The 19,317-nt window shown below is 32.4% G+C and overlaps 1 protein-coding gene across 4 annotated transcripts in view; it reads left to right on the top strand.

Moving 5' to 3' along the window:
• CADM2 (cell adhesion molecule 2) overlaps positions 1 to 13,754 on the top strand; it is a 1,080,890-nt gene extending 1,067,136 nt beyond the window's left edge. For all 4 annotated transcript variants that reach the window (XM_077994318.1, XM_028844723.2, XM_077994317.1 and 1 more), the window contains 2 exons: positions 10,540 to 10,665; positions 11,616 to 13,754. In XM_077994318.1, coding sequence (XP_077850444.1) covers positions 10,540 to 10,665; positions 11,616 to 11,734 — 245 coding nt within the window. In that variant the 3' untranslated portion in view covers positions 11,735 to 13,754. The remainder of the gene's footprint in view (positions 1 to 10,539; positions 10,666 to 11,615) is intronic.
• Positions 13,755 to 19,317: the final 5,563 nt, after the last annotated feature.

The following is a 19,317-nucleotide window of genomic DNA, read 5'->3' as shown; positions in this document are numbered from 1 at the left end:
TTCCTCTGAAAAGCATGCTTAATTTAATTATAATCAAGTCATGTGTCCTTTTTTTTTTTTTAGTTCAGCTTAAGAAGAAATGTGTTTAAACCTATGTCTTACTCTTAGGCAAAAATAATTGCATACAATATATTTAACTTCCATTCTGCTTAAACATACCTTAATTTATCTTTTTAGATTTTCATAGAATACATTGCCCAAATAGATATATGGCAATGTCATATTGAAGTCATTTATTTTTCTTCCTAATGGTTGTTCTTATTTATTTATTTTATGTGTGTAGGCAGAGAACAGTGATGTGTGAAGGGTTTGGTATTGTTGACATTGAAGGCAGAACAGCTCCAGGAGAGAAAGACATGAAGCAACAGAATAAAAAACAGCAATTTATATAGCTCACATAAAATAAAAGTCACTGTGAAATGAATTTTAGTATATATATTTTTCCTGATAAAAGCAACCCCAAACTACAAAATGCAGGCTTGTTGTACGACGTCTAACATTATGAAACTCATTGTTTTATTTGCATATTCATTGAACACCTTTTAGATATGACATATGCATATGTTCTGTCTTAGTCCATTTGGTCTGCTATAACAAAATACCACAAATTGGGTAGTTTATAAACAACGGAAATTTATTTCTCACAGTTCTGGATGCTGGGAAATCCGAGATCAAGGTGCAGGCAGATTCAATGTCTGATGAGGGCCTGCTTTTTGGTTCATAGATAGTGTATTCTCTGTGTACTCCCATGGTGAAAAGGGCAAAGCAATGCAACTCTCTGGGCAACCCCGTCTTTTTTTTTTTTTTTTTTTTTTGGTGGATTCTTGCTCTGTCGCCCAGGCTGGAGTGCAGTGGTGCGATCTCAGCTCACTGCAACCTCTGCCTCCTGAGTTCCAGAGATTGTCCTGCCTCATCCTCCTGAGTAGCTGAGATTACAGGAACATGCCACCAGGCCTGGCTAATTTTTTTCATTTTAGGGCACTAATTCCATTAATGAGGGAAGAACTCCCATGACCTAGTCACCTTCCAAAGTCTCCACCTCCTAATATCATCACACTGGTGATTAAGATTTCAACATATGAATTTTGGAGGGACATAAACATTCAGACCATAGCAGATTCGTTATAAACTGTTTTTTTAACAATGACTGTTTTGAGAAAAGCAGAGCAGGTACATTTTCTCATTTATAGACGGAGAAACTGAAGCTCTACACTGGTCACGTGGAAACCAGAGTGAAATACTATTCGAGATCTCTGAGCTTAAAAAGAGGCTACTATTTTATGAAGGCAAATTAGACTCTGCATTATGTGCCCAGTGGATATCTTAGCTGACTTTTCCCAGCAGCAAATGGCCCCATGGTAATCCAGGGCAATCCAAAAACGTATTTTATTTTCCCTTTGATCACCTAGATAGCCTTAAAAAACATTCTTTCCTTTCACTTTCCCCCTGTTGTCACACAGGTAATCTCCTCATGGAAAGTTCTCTCGCTTTATGAATGCCAGTGAGAAAGGAGGTGAAGCATTTTGTGAAGGGCCCTTAGTTCTAACAGCCGCACTGCTCTGCTGGTTGAGGGTCCTTTCTGGAGTTGTTCAGATTCTTCAGAGCTACAAAATCTCCTCACTTGAAATAGTCGAGGAAATACTAGCCGGCATTCCCCAGCAAAAAAGATCACCGCAAGGAAGAGAACTATGCTAGAACCTACTTTTTCCCAAAATAGAAATACCATTTCCGGATACATTTTCCATTTAATCTTTGTTCTCAAGAACAGGGTATCTTTTTCAAGGACATATTTTATTTGTGCCCAGCACATTATTGATTATGTATAAATATAAATTAATAAAATTGATTGTGAAATAATTAGGATGTCTGTAAAGAATGAAGAAAGGATGAGCAGATCTGATCACTAAAGGGGACAATCTTCCAAGGAGGGAAGCTGCAGTCCAATGCATGAAATTAGTGCGCAGAGTGGCCACACCTTCCGTCTGCACTCCTGGCAATCACACTGCACTCACTGAAGCATTTTGTAAATTGATTGTATCTCTAAGCTAAACAGCCTTGGAACACTAAAAACAAATCAAACTAAAACAAAGAAAATGGTGATTTTTATAATTAGTATGGCCCAAAACACTGTGGATAGGAAACTTATGTACTCTCACAGATACAAACATGCGGGGCCATTTGTTTTCTATTAGCATCATGGGAAAATAAAATTATGTTAAACTAAATACATTTTGAGAGGAAAGATTAAGTTTTGTGTTTGCTTGGATTTGCTTTAACCCACCATTGAAATTCTGTTGTATGATGTAGCCTTAATTTAAAACTCATAAAGTTTCTACACATACTATGTATAGTTAAAACCATGTGTAAATCACTGCACAGATACGAAGAACTGTGCATTTTCGTGTTTTCTATCTCTTAGATAGTATTCTTAAGTGCTTTTGTCAGAAACAGTAATTGTACATAAAATTAGGAGATAATAGATGGCCCTTGAGTGAGTGCAGTGATGCATTTCTCTCCAAGGACTTTGCTAATGCCATATACTGTCAAAGAACAGTTTATTTTTTTCCACAAATTATGTATAACTGTTTCTAATGTTGTACCATAGCGCCCCTCTTTCTGAATAGTTATTCTTTTAAAATAGGGGAAAGTGGGCCCTTAAGTATGTGGAAAAAAATTCTAATTTGATGTTAGAATCAAATTATAAAAAGTAGTAATTAAGTACATACCTGGATGAGTCATTTATACTTAACACTCATTTCTAAAATATTTAGATAGTACCAGTTTTATTATAATTTGGTATTATGAAGGGGCAGTGATCCATTGCTCAGCACAGCAAATTGGCATATAAAAAAAATCTGTTTGCAATTTAGCATAAGAATTTAATAGTATTCATTCACTCAATTTGCTTAGCTCTTAGAACTGTAAAAGTGCTGTTGCAGCTATATTACAAGTGTAAGACACAACGTTTGTCTTCAAGAAAACTTACATCTTTGGGGGAAGATAAAACTTAAGCAAGTGAATTAATCTGGAGGGGTAAACTCCTGGATTAAATAATTCAAGGAGAATTGACATAGAGAGACTGATCACCGTTGTTTGGAATTTGCATGCACAGAGGGAAAGAAGTATGTCTTACAGGTTGAAGAAGCATAAATAACAGGAGATTATTTAGCATGGATGGGCATTGGACTCTCCATCATGATAGAAGAAAAAAGAATACAGACTATTTGGAAAAATCAAATGCTATAAATGACCTCAACCAGCTCTTGTTCCCAAAATAGGAGTCATCTTAGCCATACTAAAAACTGACTTTCATAGTTAATTTTAAAGCTTTTCCAAGATTCTTTCAAAACTAGTTTAAGCAAGCTGTTTCATGGTTTATCAATCCTTTATTAATAATAACTGATTTTTCTGAGTACACACTTTACATACATTGAATAAAATTGCAATGTATTACATAGAGCCTGACACAGATTAAATACTCAACAAATTATTCTCTTATTTAATCCTCACCCACCAGACTGCCACCAGATTCTTTTTCATCTAATCTCATGTTATGCAAATCTTTGTGTATTAATATTTTCCCTAATCTTTCAAACAGACACTTAGAAGGGTTCACAGTTACCACATGGAGTAAATTAAAAGTCCTGAATGAGTCTTTTAAAAGGCTGAAAAAGGAAACCTGTATTTCTCTACATGGCAGCTTATACTTTCCAACTCTCTCTTTTTCCTTCCCTCATAAAACTAACAGTTGGATAGTGCTTCCTTTGTGTCAGACATTCTTCTAAGCCATTTAAGAGTACTGATACATTTAGTCACTGACAATGCAGGGAAATAAGTATTCACATTCTAAAGATGAGAAGGCTAAATATAAAACTTGACCTATGTCACACAGATAGCAATAAATGGTTAAAGATTTGGTGTAAACAATTTGTAAATCCAGATTTTGCAAGCAGTGTCTTCCACTTGAAACATTTCCACTGTGTTTTCTGTTAATCAAAATTTGACTTTGAAAATGTATTTATTTTAATATATAATAACAATTGAATAATAATCACTTTCTTTGTATAAAAATGTCCTTGGAACTTAATTTTAAAATATTTTGAATAAAATAATTTAAATTTTAGTTATTTACTGCCATTATATTTATAACTGAAAATAAAATATAATAACTTAATAAAGTACTTTTTATAAAAAAAAAATTTACATGGCCAGACACAGTGGCTCACACCTAGCACTTTGGGAGGCTGAGGCTGGTGGACCACCTGAGGTCAGGAGTTCAAGACCAGCCTGGTCAATATGGTGAAACCCTGTCTCCACTGAAAATACCAAAAGTAGCCTGGCATGGTGACGCAAGCCTGTAATCTCAGCTACTCGGGAGGCTGAGGCAGGAGAATTGCTTGAACCCAGGAAGTGGAGGTTGCAGTGAGCTGAGATCACGCCACTGCACTTCGGCCTGGGTGACAGAGCAAGATTCCATCTCAAAAAAAAAAAAAAAATTCTAACACTAGAATGAAGAGCTATTTGCATTTATATTTTCTACATACTCTTGTCTATAAAGAAATTCTTTATATTAGAGTTTGTACTTTGTATTTTAAGAACAGAAAACATGATAGACTAGACCCTTGATTAAAAAAACCCAGCAATAATTTCAGAGATAGAATTACATAATTTAGGATTTCTCCATATTAAGATTTTAAATGAAATTATAAATTAGTGTTATTTTTCACTCTTGTAAAGATTTAAAATTACTGACCTTAGGTATTATAATTTGACATAATTTTCTCTTTGGAATCCTTTACTAAGCATCAAATAACTCTAAATGAAAGTTGTTAAATTCAGAAAGTTTTATGTTTACAATATCTTTTGTGTTTTTTGCACTGTCAGATAAAAGAGATTACTAATGTATTATCAGATCTCCTGAAATTTACTCCAATGTTAACAGGCTAATGCCAACAAATCATGGGCTAACGCTTGAGAATGAAAAATGATCTTTAATGACACATGATGAATTTATCTGAATAATAACACAGACACAACTCTCTGTTAAGAAATTTCAGAAGGTTTTACTTTGTCTTTTTATTGCTGTGAAATAGGAGGTAGATGTGAGAGGAAATATGAGAAATTCCTGTTGAAATTTAGCTTTTAAATTATATATTCTTCCTGCATCATTCAGGTGATACTTATCCTCAATCCCAAACATTTGTTTTAGTTGCTAAGAATAAAAACTTAAGGAGAGACTCTTAGTTCTAACAGTTATGGGGATAAAAAAAAAGCATAGTCAAAAATATTACTTTTAAAAAAATACACTTGTAGACATATAAAGTAACTTTTTTGATATCCATATTATCTTTAAAACCTTAAAATCCTATGAAAATATGTTGATTTACTTTGTCAATGAAACGAAAGGTGAAAGTTGAAGTATTTCCTTCACAGATTATAGGAATGAATAGGATCAAATAAATATATGTTATAAATTAATTTCTTCAAAAGTTATGTTCATCTATCTCTGAATGTATCTGAAACAAACTGATACAATAACGAACATGAGAACTTTAAATTGATCTACAACAAATTTTCACAGGTCAAATCGTTTTAATGTCAAAAAAAAAAAAAAAAAAAACCAGGAAAGGGAAAATGGCCTACATACATAATCTGAGATTCTACTGTAAGAATGAAGATTATAGGCAAACAATATTAAATAAATCAATGAAACCTTTCCCTAATAGTGACCTGTATCCTAAGACACTACCTCCATTCCAGTCACTAGGTACAGATGTCATATAATTCATATTTCAGTTGCAAAGACAGCTGTACCTGAATTGATCTACAGCATTAAGAATGAGCAGGAAATACCAGAATATCAGAGTCTTTGTTCAAGTCATCCCAATACTAAGATTAAAAATGAGAAAAGAAAATTCAAGGATGTGTAAAGATTATTTATTTATTTATTTATTTATGTTCGAGACAGGAACTCTGAGTACCTTAAACCTCTTTTTCCTTATAAATTACCCAGTCTGCGGGTACGGCTTTATTGGTAGCATGACAACAGACTAATACAGAAGGTGTACAATTTAATTAAAAAATAATAACGGCCGGGCGCGGTGACTCACGCCTGTAATCCCAGCACTTTTGGAGACTGAGGCAGGCAGATCACGAGGTCAGGAGTTCAAGACCAGCCTGACCAATATGGTGAAACCCCATCTCTACTGAAAATACAGAAGTTAGCCGGGTGTGGTGGTGCATGTCTGTAGTCCCAGCTGCTCGGGAGGCTGAGGAAGGAGAATCACTTGAACCCAGGAGGTGGAGGTTGCAGTGAGCCGAGATCGCACCACTGCACCCCAGCCTGGGCTACAGAGCAAGGCTGTCTTAATAACAACAACAATAATAATAATAATAGCTTTGAATATTTTATTAATATATTATTAATTTTAACAATATTATCAATTATTATTATGATTATTATTTGTTTTATTATAATATAATCATATATAATGACTAATATTATAATTATTATTATTAATTTATCATTCATAATTAATATTAATTTATTATTAACTTTATTAATATTAATTTATTATTGATAATTAATGATATTAATTATTAATATAATTACTAATTTATCTTGATATTTAAATATTTTCAATGATTGAAAATTTTAAGAACAGAAAATAACATTAATGCAAACATATGATCCAATATCAGAAAACTACACAACTTACTAAAAGACACTGAACGTATGAATCGTTAAAGAATCATGCTGATTCTGGATAATACACTATACAAAACAAAATATATTTATAAGTTTATAAATCCCAATAAATAATCTGTTATATTTTGATTCTTCCAAAATTTTTCTGAACTTGATAGGGGGTGTCTTTTAGAAGTCCTTCAACTGATTTTTAAAACCATAATACTGGTGTAAGATTGGGCATACAGATCACTCATATAGACTAGAATGTGCAGAAACATAAAAATATATAGACAATTATTTTAGAAACCTATAAAATATATAGACATATTTTATATATAAAATTGATAGACAATTTATTTTAAAAAATAAAATTATTGATGAAAGAAATTGTTTGGAGGACAGCTGGCTGTAGAAACAAAAACAAAGTTGTATTTTAACACTTTAGCCTCAAGTCATAGACCAAAATACATTTTAGAAGGATTAAAGTATAACAAAAGGGTTAGATGACCATATAGATTTATATGCATATAATCTTATTGCAAAAGTATTTTATTCCATGACCCTCAAGCCATGTGTCATACATAATAATTTAATGGATTTGATTACATAAAGTTGTAAGACTAATCTAGCTGAAAATACCAAAAATGAAAACTAGAGAACTTGCTAAAAAATGTGAATCTTTATGTAAAGAGAGCTGTTAAAACAAAATTTAAATAGAAAAATGGACAAATTGCATAGACAGGCATTTCAAAATTAATGAATTAAAATAGCAGAAAATGTTTAGACATTATTATGTTAACCTGTAATTTCATTAATCCAAAACATTTAAATCTGGATGTTACTTTTCCACATTAGAATGGCAAAATTTTTTAAAATTGTATTTTGATGTAATACAATATGGAGAAAAGAATCCCTCAGGTACTGTTGATGGGAGAGGGGGGTGAATTTGCACAATTTTTCGGCAATGTACATTGACAATATTTATCAAAAGCCTTTACAAAATATTTATACCATTGATCCAGAAATACTTTTTAGAATTCACCTTCAGCAAAAAAGACAGGTGCAGAGATACATGAACAAAAATGATTTCTAAGTTCTCTAAAAGAGTACCCATTTCTGAAAGGTACTCAGCAAATATAATGGATATGATTTATGACCGTATATGAAAACTTGAGCAAGAGGTGGATTTTTAAACTGATTCCAAAGTATATCGCAAGTAATATAAATAGTGAATTCAGAAATATGACAAGTTTATTTTTTCCTCATTTTTGGAGATTCATGGGCAATGATAGAAATGTAGGGAAATACAAGAAATAGATATTAGAGAGCTAAAATTAACTGTCATAACTTTAATTTTAATGATTAATGTTTTTGAAGTAAAGCTTCCCTGCCTCCCATACCCTCACAATAAGCATTTCAAAGGTGTATCATTAGGCTGGATGCAGTGGCTCACACCTGTAATCCCAGCACTTTGGGAGGCCAAGGTGGGTGGATTTCTTGAGGTCAGGAGTTCGAGACTAGCCTGACCAACATGGTGAAACCCTGTCTCTACTAAAAACAAATACAAAAATTAGCTGAGGCTAATTAGCTATGGTAGTGGGCACCTGTAATCCCAGCTACTTGGAAAGCTGAGGCAGTAGAATCACTTGTACCTGGGAGGTGGAGGTTGCAGTGAGCTGAGATCATGCCACTCACTGAACTCCAGTCTGGGCAAAATATAAAACAAAACAAAACATAGTGTGTATTGTTAATTGGGCTTTTTTTTTTTTTTCCAGAGATTTAGTGACAAATAGCTTTACTTACTTCTTTGACTCTCTTATCTTCAACTTTCATCTCCTGAGGTCACCCAGGAGGGGCTTACGTGTGTGAGGATTTTTTATTGGCTGAGCCTTCATTTAGTTGTCTAGAATACAAATCACTTTGTTTAATCAACTGTAAGAGAGACTGGAAAACGCCTAGTTCTAATAACTGAAAGCAAAGAAAATGTTTATCAGCTAGAAATCTCGGCCCCAATATACCATTCTGATCACCAAATATTTTTTCACCTCGTGTCCTTTACACACACCACTACCACATCCCATCTAAAGAAACAAACGAAAGTTCCATCAAACCAAGGTGTCCCACTCAAAGCTCAAGATCTTCAGATATGCACAATTCTCTTCATCATATCTGCTGAAAAGAAGACAAGTTATTAATGCTCCTCTCCATCCCATACACAGTACACATGATAGAGGAGAAGCACTCCTTGATAATATATACTCCCATTTGGAATTAAAGGAAGAATGGTATACACAGGGTAATCAGGGATCTGTAGCAATTATAAAAACATGCCAGGCTGGCGTGACAAGGCCCCTCTGTCTTGGAAAGGGTTGTTGTTCCCTGCAGAACCCGGATTCTCCTCTATTCATTCTTTTTTGCTTTCCCAAATTCTACCTTCTGTTGAGTTCAACCTAGTTAGTCATAGTCCATGACTCTATTTGAAGTAGATGTTGGGGAGTATGTCCTCCATTAGGATACACAGCTTTTATAGTCCACTTTTTGCATTTAGCAAGTTCAGGTGTCTAGAGGTTGTTTGAAGTTTCAAACAGTCAGACTATTTTTTCTTTCTGTCTAGACATATGATCCTTTGACACAGAGTTACATTAAAAATACAGAAGACTCACAATCTATTTGTCAGATTAATGTTCCTATAATCCAGCCCTAGTTTTTGAAGGCATTCTTGCCAAGCCTAATTTATTTCCTTACTTTCACTCTCTCTTAAATCCATCTGTAAATTATAAATAGCTATCCGGAGGCTATCTGCAACAATGAACCTGGGAAAGCAGGAAGTACACTCAATCTGATCTTTGTCACAGGGCTGAGTCTTAGTGGATTTTATTGCCCAGGTCTTTACTCAGTTTTATCCCTTATTATGTGATTTCTATGAAGAGCTAATTTTCCAAATTTTTGAGTGCCCAAATGTCTGGATATTCTTTTGGCCTTTTCATTTCTTCTTGAAAACTGGCCATCCTTTTCTGGGCTGATCTCTTGCCTGGGAAATCCTATTGAAGGCAGAATATAAAAGTATATTATTAATTTGTCTCTTTCCAATCACTTCCTGTAGAATCACAAGTTCCACCGGCATTTAAATCTTGATGCTGAGTATTAATATTCCCCTTTCTATCAACAGCATTTAACAGAGTCCCAACCCCTGCTTTCCTGCCAAAATACATTCCTCCCTTTGATCAACTACAGTGTTTTCTCCAATATCACTTCCTATCTGACTGTTCTCTCCTTTTCAGTCTGCAAAACTGGAAGTTCTTCCTCTTCCTGAATTTTAAATATGGAAGTTCCCAGTGGTCAGTTCTCAGACCTCTTCTTTTCCCCATCTAGACACCCATGGGTGAATTAGTCAATTTCCATAGCTTTAAATAATATTTATATAATGATAAATCTCAAATATCATTTTTGACCTTAGGCTTTCTCATGACATTATTTTAACTAAATAACAATATAGTTGTGTTAGTCACACCAAAGAAATATACAGGCATACACACACATATTTTCAGATGGAGGTGAGGAGGAAGGAATGGCCTATAACTATACAAAATCATGTATGTATATTTGCTTATCCAATCTTTTCCTTAAAATGTAAGCTCAAAGGCAATAGTGATTGATGTATCAAATATTATATACCCAGATACCTTGTATATTATAATATTTGTTCACAGGATGATTGGTGTAACACACATTAATGTATTATTTAATAAAAATTGTGTTAATTTTCAAAATCATTCATTCTAATGCAGTTATGTATTCTATGACTAAATAACACATGAACTGGAACAATATTTTCCTCTCTTTTCCAGATCCTAATGCTTTGGCTGGCCAGAATGGCCCTGACCATGCTCTCATAGGAGGAATAGTGGCTGTAGTTGTATTTGTCACGCTGTGTTCTATCTTTCTGCTTGGTCGATACCTGGCGAGGCATAAAGGTACGTTATATTCAGTCAGAGTATTCAACGTTGGCAAAATATTCTAGACTAACTTCATTATAAAATATGACATCAGTGCATATATGTTTCTGTACATGTGTGTACAATAGGGAGATAGAGATAAATGCTAAATTATTTCAGTGAATTCTTCATTATTTTACTTAAATTTAAAGTTGAATTGGCTTAACAAAATAGTGTTTAGCCAACGGCTAGATGTCATAGAGTAAGCCACTGGCTCAGAAAAATAGAAAAAAAGAGAAGAAAGTTTGTAATTTATGTCTAGAACTGAAATCCAACTATAACTATTTAGTTGATGTTTCTGTTTGTCAATTTGTGAACATCTGTGTAGCCATATTTAGTGAGGAAAATATATATTGTGCAATGGGCCAGGTACCACTTTATTAATATAACCTACTTTTAAAGAAGTTTACCAAAATAAACGGTGACAAGTTTAACATGACCATTTTTAAGATCTTAACAAAATGTAGTCCCAGCTACTCGGGAGGCTGAGACAGGAGAATGGCGGGAACCCTGGAGGCGGAGCTTGCAGTGAGCCGAGATCACGCCACTCACTCCAGTCTGGGCGACAGAGCGAGACTCCGTCTCAAAAAAAAAAAAAAAAAAAAAAAAAAAAAAAAAAAAAAGATCCTAACAAAAGACCCTGATTGCTACAGCTATAAGGTTCACATTGATTTTATCCATCATTAAAGAAGTCACAATTACTTATTACCCATTTCAGTTTGGCCCTTGCCTGTAGTAAATCAAGCCGTAACTTCACCTGCAGGATACCTGAAAACTGAAAGGAAACAGTGCAACTTTAGAAGAGTCAATTGGGTAGCATATTACGTCTCAAAAATCTGGCAAAAGTTTCTTCCTAGATAATGTCGCTTTAATGCTGAGTATTTTACCAGTCTCACAGAGCTAATATATTTTTCTTCCAATATATACAGGAACGTATTTAACAAATGAAGCTAAAGGAGCTGAAGATGCACCAGACGCTGATACAGCCATTATCAATGCTGAAGGCAGCCAAGTCAATGCTGAAGAGAAAAAAGAGTATTTCATTTAAGATGCAGGCCAAGATTCTGAGTTTTACTACCAGGCTGACTGCTGGAGAAAACTGGCTATCATCTTTCAGAATTCATTTCTACCATCGTCTGCTACCCTTATTAACTCCCATACTGTACTGCTATCAGTAGCCAGTGCATACCAACAATCAGCTGTTGAAAGCATCATTCTTTAATTACTGTACCATCCATAATGCAGGACATTTCTTACTGCCTAAATTTCACACCATTGCTCTTTTAACATACAGTGCTTGAATATACAGCCTTAACAATGTTAATCATCTCCTTGGATCATGATACTGAGTGGTTTTTATACATTAAAAAATGTGTGCAGAGTTTTTTTCCCCCCATTTCTTCCCCTTTAAGTCATAGACCTTATTAGTTTACCATTGGATGGCTTTCACAAGTAACAGGATTAGAGAAGGACCTAATGTACTTATGATTAATTGAAGGTTAGAGGTTTACAATTACTGTTTTCTACATGTCTGTCTTCAAAGACAACATGTTTTGGAAACATATGTCCTAGAAAACATAAAATTAAAAAAAAACCACTATAGTGTAGTTTTTGGAATGTTGGAGATTATACTGGTAAAGCTGTATCGATTTGCTATTGAAATATAGTATTTGATACAGGAGCCATGTGTATGAATTGCAATCATGACATGATATCTTCTATAATTATATAGATCTTACTATTAGGATATTGTAGCTTCATTTACCAATAAATTATTCCAAATGATTTACTGCTTTTGGAATCACAAAGATTTCATTCATTTCTCTAATTTGATTCTATAATTTATTTGCTTCATAAAGATTCACCTGCCTAAACAATATTGAAGTATCCATAGGGCACAATTTTGAGACATTTTAGTATCTGTATATAGTGCATATAATAAATCCAATTAAACATTATTTGATACATATTTAACTTTTTTGGCTGTATGTAATTCAGTCATAAGTAAGCATTTTCTAACGTCCATTATATCCCTTTAGATATTACTTAAACCAATATTATAAGTAGATAACATGTATTAGTATTTTTGTCTGTATGTCCTAGCACTGTTCAACAACAAATTTTTCTAGTTCTTGTTAATTTTTTTTGTTATACAATGGAAGCACAATGTTATAAGGAAAGGTAATTTTAAGCTAACAACCAGTGCACAGCCTCAGGTTTTAAATTACAACCACAGTTGAATAATAACCTAAAAATAAATTTTAGTTTACTAAAACTTTACAAATTTTCATTTTGCAGTTCCAGAGCTGCTTACCTATGTTGGTTTGCCAAAAAGAAGTGTTTAAGATATGTTTTCTGTATAAATGAACTAATTCTTTATATTAAATTCCTGTCTATGCATTTTGTGAGGTACAAACTGATGAAACAGTGAGTGATAGAGAATTTCTGCCATGCTTTTAACTCCAAAGTGAAAGTCTCTTTCTCTGGATTATTTTAAAATTTTGGTGTATTTAACCATTAAGAAATGCTGTATTCTTAAATATGACACAGTCAATCTAAAGTCTTATTATTTCTTCTAGTAAAATAAAATATTGTTAGATTAGTTCTCATTAAATTTATTATATGCTAAAGAATAAAACTCCAGTTAGATTTCAAAAAAATCCAATTTACAAGCATTGCACCTTTAAGAAGAAAACAAATATGACAATATGGTAGCTATACTTGTGATGTCTGACGCATGATGGCCTATGGTTTTAAAAATAGTATTGTGGAATATATTTTTGGGGAATAAGAATGGTTGAGTGCAACATCATGTATTAATATCAAATGAAAGACAAGGGTGCTGTATCTTAGAGTATTTATCAGTAAAGTATAAATCTTTTAAGGAAAATGTTAGAATTTTCAAGTTTTTTTTTGATTGTTGAAGCATTTATCTTGTTGATTTCTTATAAAAGAAAAAGGACGATGTCAGTCAAACAGCACTTTTTCAGAATATACAGAACATAAATAATATGATGTGGTTGAGTGTTAACATAATAAATCATATACAGTATGACATTTTAAGGAAATAAGTCTGCATTGATGTGATTGCATGCTTGTTTTTACAGTTCACTCCATACCATCTGTGGAAAAATGCAATAATATGTTAATATACTATGGTAGTTTGAGAGAATCAGGTAGGTGCTACTAGACACATTGAAACTAGACTAGGTTTATAAACTGTTCATATCTTTCAATGCATAATCTTTAGAAAGACTCCACAAAGCAAAATTCATCCTGTTAGTACAAAATGGAAAGGTTCTTATTACAGAAGTAAGTTGTACAAACTGCATCATCAATTACTATTTAAAGCCTAATTTCAGGATGCACTTACGAAATTGCCACTCTTCATCGATGCTGTATTTACATCCTTCTTCATTTCATCTATATTCTACTTGGCTCCAACAACTAAATTGTTGCCTAAATAACTCAGTCATTATTTATAGCACTGTAAAATTAGAAATTCAAAATTGGTTGCATTTCAAGATTTTTGACTCTTTTAACCCTTCAGAGTAATATAAAATCTCATTAGAACTCTTATAAATCCAGTTAGCTAAAACAACTAGATTACTATACTAGTTATAAACACTGGTATATTATAATTTGTGGGATCTAATCAAATGTTTGCCTGTTAAATATAGTTTGATTTAAATTAGATATGTTCTGAACTGGAGAAAATAATAGCAATGAAGTTATATTTTCATACCTTTAAAAATTATTTAATTTTCAACCAAACAAAAAATAAATTGTAAAAATTCTGCCCATTTCTATTCCAACAAGTCAGAAAATAATGACATAGTATTTCGAAATGAGAATGATGTCAATTGCATTGTCTGGAACGTGCACATTGTGTGCACGTAGAGTCAATTTCTGTCTCTTCTAAGTGAGCACAGTAGGTAGGGAACTCAATGGAAGCAATGTGCACACACACACACCCTTAGTAGAATATGGAGCATTATTCTTTACCAAAAGTAGCTATTCTCTGCCAGTGTACTGTTTACAGTGTAAATTGGTTGTCCTCCATCAAAATCAAGTCTAAGCAGCATTTTTCTTTCTTTCTTTTTTTTTTCTTCAATTTTTGCGTGTTCTAGATAGGATTATTATCAAAATTAGGAGGAAAAAGAAATGTTTGTGACAGAGCGCATGAGCAGAGTATTGATGGTGTGCATGTTCGTGTGTGTGTATATGTGTGTGTATAAGAGAGAAAGAAAAATAGAAAAGAGAGAGAAATTTCAACTTGTTTTCTTTTACCAGAGAATCCAAGAAGCAGTTTAAGGAACCTGATATTGGAGTTTAATCTAGAAACTGGATGATCTCATATTCATTCAAGATGCTTAATCTTTCATTGAAACTCCACAATTAAAATAACAAATAGAGAAAGAAAACTAACTTTCCCAAATATGGCAAAGAAACTAACACCTCATTTATTTTTATTTCTTTGTAAAAATATAAATATCTCAATCAAAAGTACAAGCTCATTTGTAATTATGTACTCATGATTGTAACAGCATTGAGATTCCATATAGGCACATGTATAGCAGCTGTTTGACAGTGATGGCTCCTCCATGTAACATAGCAGTTATCGTGTAATTTAGTGCCACTTATTGCAAAGTGTTACCAAGGGGAACATTTCAAATGCTTTTTGTTTTTCTTTGGACATCAAGATAATTTAGTGGACAACAAATATGAAATTTTACATTATGCTTTTTAATTGTGGAGAAAACGCAAAACCTCATGTTTTACCGCAACTTTCTCATGATATTGCTAATTACTTAGAGTCGCTCAAATTGCCCAATATTATTTCCCTTTGCAAATGCTAATTTCTGATAAAACAATACAAAACAAAAAATAACCAGTAATCACAGCCGAATAAATGAAACACCTAATGAGAATTACTGTTGAGTAATGCTTTTTATTAAGTGGCACAAAGTACACACTAAAAACTATGCAAAATATAGGTAACTACAGTGTACGTACATGTAAGTATCTTGTACTTGCTGTGTATGGATGTTGGAAACCCATGTAATTATAATATGCATTTTGAATATTGGGAAAGAGGAAATCTTAGTGTAGATAATAGAATTTGTTTTGAAATATACACTGGCAATATTGAAATATACTCAGTGCAATATCTGCAGTTCTATTGCTGGATACTTAATGCAAAGGGATTTTAAAGAATTCTTCAACGAGATCCAAGAGGTTGCTAATCTTCACCTCTCACACACTAAAGCATTCATTAAAATACAACTAATTCAAGGACAAGTTAAGTTTTTCTTATTAATGTGACACAGTAACATTTTTATTTGGATTAGTTTTTAGTGTTATTGCAGAGAAAGAAATAACCTGAGTTTTAAATTTCGATTCATATCTCATTGAATTGGGAATTCTTCAGTTTTGTTTGAAATATGTGCATGTTTTCATAGATTGTAGTACTTTTATTATAAGTACAAATGTAGTCAATGAAAGAACATAAGGTACTTTTAATAGTTAGTCACTGTATCTTAATGGGAATTTTTAAATATCTTTTTTTTTCTATTCATTTTTTCCCTTTCTCTATTCTACCCCTGAACAAGCCCTTTGCACTCATACCCTTCCAAAGGCAATGGATTGAAAGTAGCAAGATAATAAAGAGAGTTAAAGGGGACAACATATAAGAATGGGTTCTAAAATCATCAGCATTTTTATGTATTGAGATTATTAATACTGAATGCAATAGTTATTGGACATAGCTGGTAAGTTCTCTGCCATGCATACTTACAATAATCCTTCTACCTCTCACTTTTAACATGGGCTATGATACTTCAATATAAATAGAGGAAATAATTATTTACCAGATATCCCAGGAAGCATTCTTACGGAACTATTATAACAGTGCACTCCCCACCCCCTGGGAAATCTCAAAAGCCAAGTTCTTCAGTGTATTCTGTGGTGTATGAATCTGCATTTGTTTTTCCTTTTCTATCATTAGCTTTTCCTAAAGGCAAAATATTATAACTTTATAAGAATAGTCCTTCTCATGCCTATTAAATATTTCAATGTTAATATAATTGTATTGATTTTTAAAAATAATTAAAATGGCAACACTTTGCGATCCAATCTGATATTTAATTTTTAAAATGTAACAATTTCTTATAAATTCATGGTGTGTTTTAAGTAAAAATCATGTATATGAATTATTTTACCAAGTAGTATTATCTGTATGAGACCAATTTAAGTATTTTAAAAATTTCTCCTTATTAATAAATAATCCTCATATAATGCACAGTATTGCCACAAATGCCCACTTCATTTTGTCTGCATAGACATATTAAGAATTTTGCAATGATGTAATTTAATTATCCTAACAGAAATGACAGACTCTTCTGTAGGAAAAAATAAAAACATGAATATCTCAAATTACAATGGTGAATCTCTAAAATATGCTTAAAGTAAGATGTTTCTATGTTATGTGGTTATGTTATCAATAATATTTGGTTGATCTTCACATATTTTGTATGCATATATATATCAAGAAGTGATATATATATATCTTGATATATATATCTTGATACATATATATACACAAACACACATATATATATATCAAGAAATGTATGATTATTTTGGAGAGAATGGGCCCAAATGTGAAAGAGATGTAAAAAACAAAAAACAAAAAAAACAAAAAAAAAAACCACTATTTTCCCCTACGAAACATACTGTATATTTCGAAAGAAGAAAAGTTAAAAGATATTTGAAGATTGCAGGGGCAAAACAAAAACCTACCAGGGCTCAGCACTTAAGCACTTTTCCACATCCAGGGTCAAAGCAGCAGTGACTACATGGACTTTTAAGTGCGGTATGAAATGCAACATTACACTTACAAACAGTACTGTCAAACCTCAAATGCTTTATTTCTTCAGATGCTTTTTCGTGTACATGATACTAGTAGACACTTTTCTCTTTATATTTACTGATAGTGAAAATCATACGCAATAAAATATTGATGTTTGAAGGCAGTGGTCACCAATTGGTTAAAAAAAACTATGAAATGTAAACTGAATTGTTATATCTCTATCCTTTTTGCTTTTCTCTGTGTTTTTAATGTATTGAATAAATCTCATAAATAGAAAGAACAAAAATCTAGAAATTTTTCAAAGCTAGTACTCTTTCTCCTTATAAATGTATACAATTTTAATCTTTTTTCAAATTTATTTAACTGTACCTACTGTACTTATTGTAGATTCTATGATGCAGTCAAGTCATAACCCAAGGATTTATGAATTTGAGATTACTGACCTGTTTTCTTCATATTGCATTCACATCAATATTCGTGAATTTGTTGTTTAGCTTTTCATTCAACCAAAAATTACTCCCTCAAGAAAGCTCCATTTTTATCATAAACATTTCAACACAAACAACATTAGAACAAGTCTGCCATGCTAAAAATAATTTAAAGACTTATCTCTGAAAATGGTATCCAGAAACGCAGGTGTTCCCAGTAATGCAGCTTCAAAAATAAAATGTGCTATTTATGACATGAAATTCATAACTTTTGGAAGGGTATATTTATGACAGCATAAAAAATAAATTCTGTGCTATAAAGAAGATCCAACAAAATTAACCATATAAGCACAGAAAATGGAGAAACATAGTTACTGAATCTACTCTTGTCATTAACATTTTCAAAAAACAAAATGCATATTGTAATATTAGGTACATGACACTTGCATGTTGATATGCCTATATACTTACAAAGTATTCAATGTGTACTTAGCGGCGTTTAAAGTATGTCATGTACAACTCTTATAAACATTTTTACAGGGTTCCCATTTGCACTTCATTTTTCAGTATAGTCTTGTCAGAAAAAAAATTGTCCAATAAATATGGAAAAATAAAATTTGAATTTTAGTTATCTGTTGGACATTACTGAATTGTCTATTCATTTAGTACATTTCTTAACCTTGAAAACAGACATTGAAAGATGGAACTTTCTTTTTTCCAGGGACAGGTCATTAAAATGATGGTACAAAACATTCTTTACGCCAAAAACATTATTTTGAACACCTTTTATTCAACTGCATACATTATCCATCCATTTTAGTTTTCCTCGATGACGCCCATTTTACTTGTAAATTTCTAAATGGAGGTTTTAAAAATTAAGCATCAGTAAAATAAATGTTATCTAATTTGTACAACATTTAATCAATATTCCTTGGAATATATGAACCTTGTAATACGATGACTAAGGGTTAAAAAAAAATGTTGCTGACTTAGGGAAATTTGCTTGAGATTGCCAAAATTTTGAAACTCTGTAAAGGTAATTTTACATTCACTTATGTGTGTTTACTAATGTTGAGTAGGAACAGAAGCAAAAATACCTAAACCTATTTTTTTTAACCTTCACACTCTAACCAGTATTATATATTTCAGCTACCTAAGATAATGCAATTAATCATATATCCAACCTAAGCTTCTGCCAATAAGGATTTCAGATAAGCTTTTAAATTTATGGAGGATTTTCTTTGTGTCTTTGGAAGTTCACTTACCATAAAGTATTTTATAGTCTACTTTAAATAACAGATTTTGTTATACAGGGTAAGCCAAAGGCTGTAC

The sequence above is a fragment of the Macaca mulatta genome, chromosome 2 (assembly GCF_049350105.2).
Source record: "Macaca mulatta isolate MMU2019108-1 chromosome 2, T2T-MMU8v2.0, whole genome shotgun sequence".
Lineage (NCBI taxonomy): Eukaryota > Metazoa > Chordata > Mammalia > Primates > Cercopithecidae > Macaca > Macaca mulatta.
This window is presented reverse-complemented; position numbering and strand designations above follow the sequence as displayed.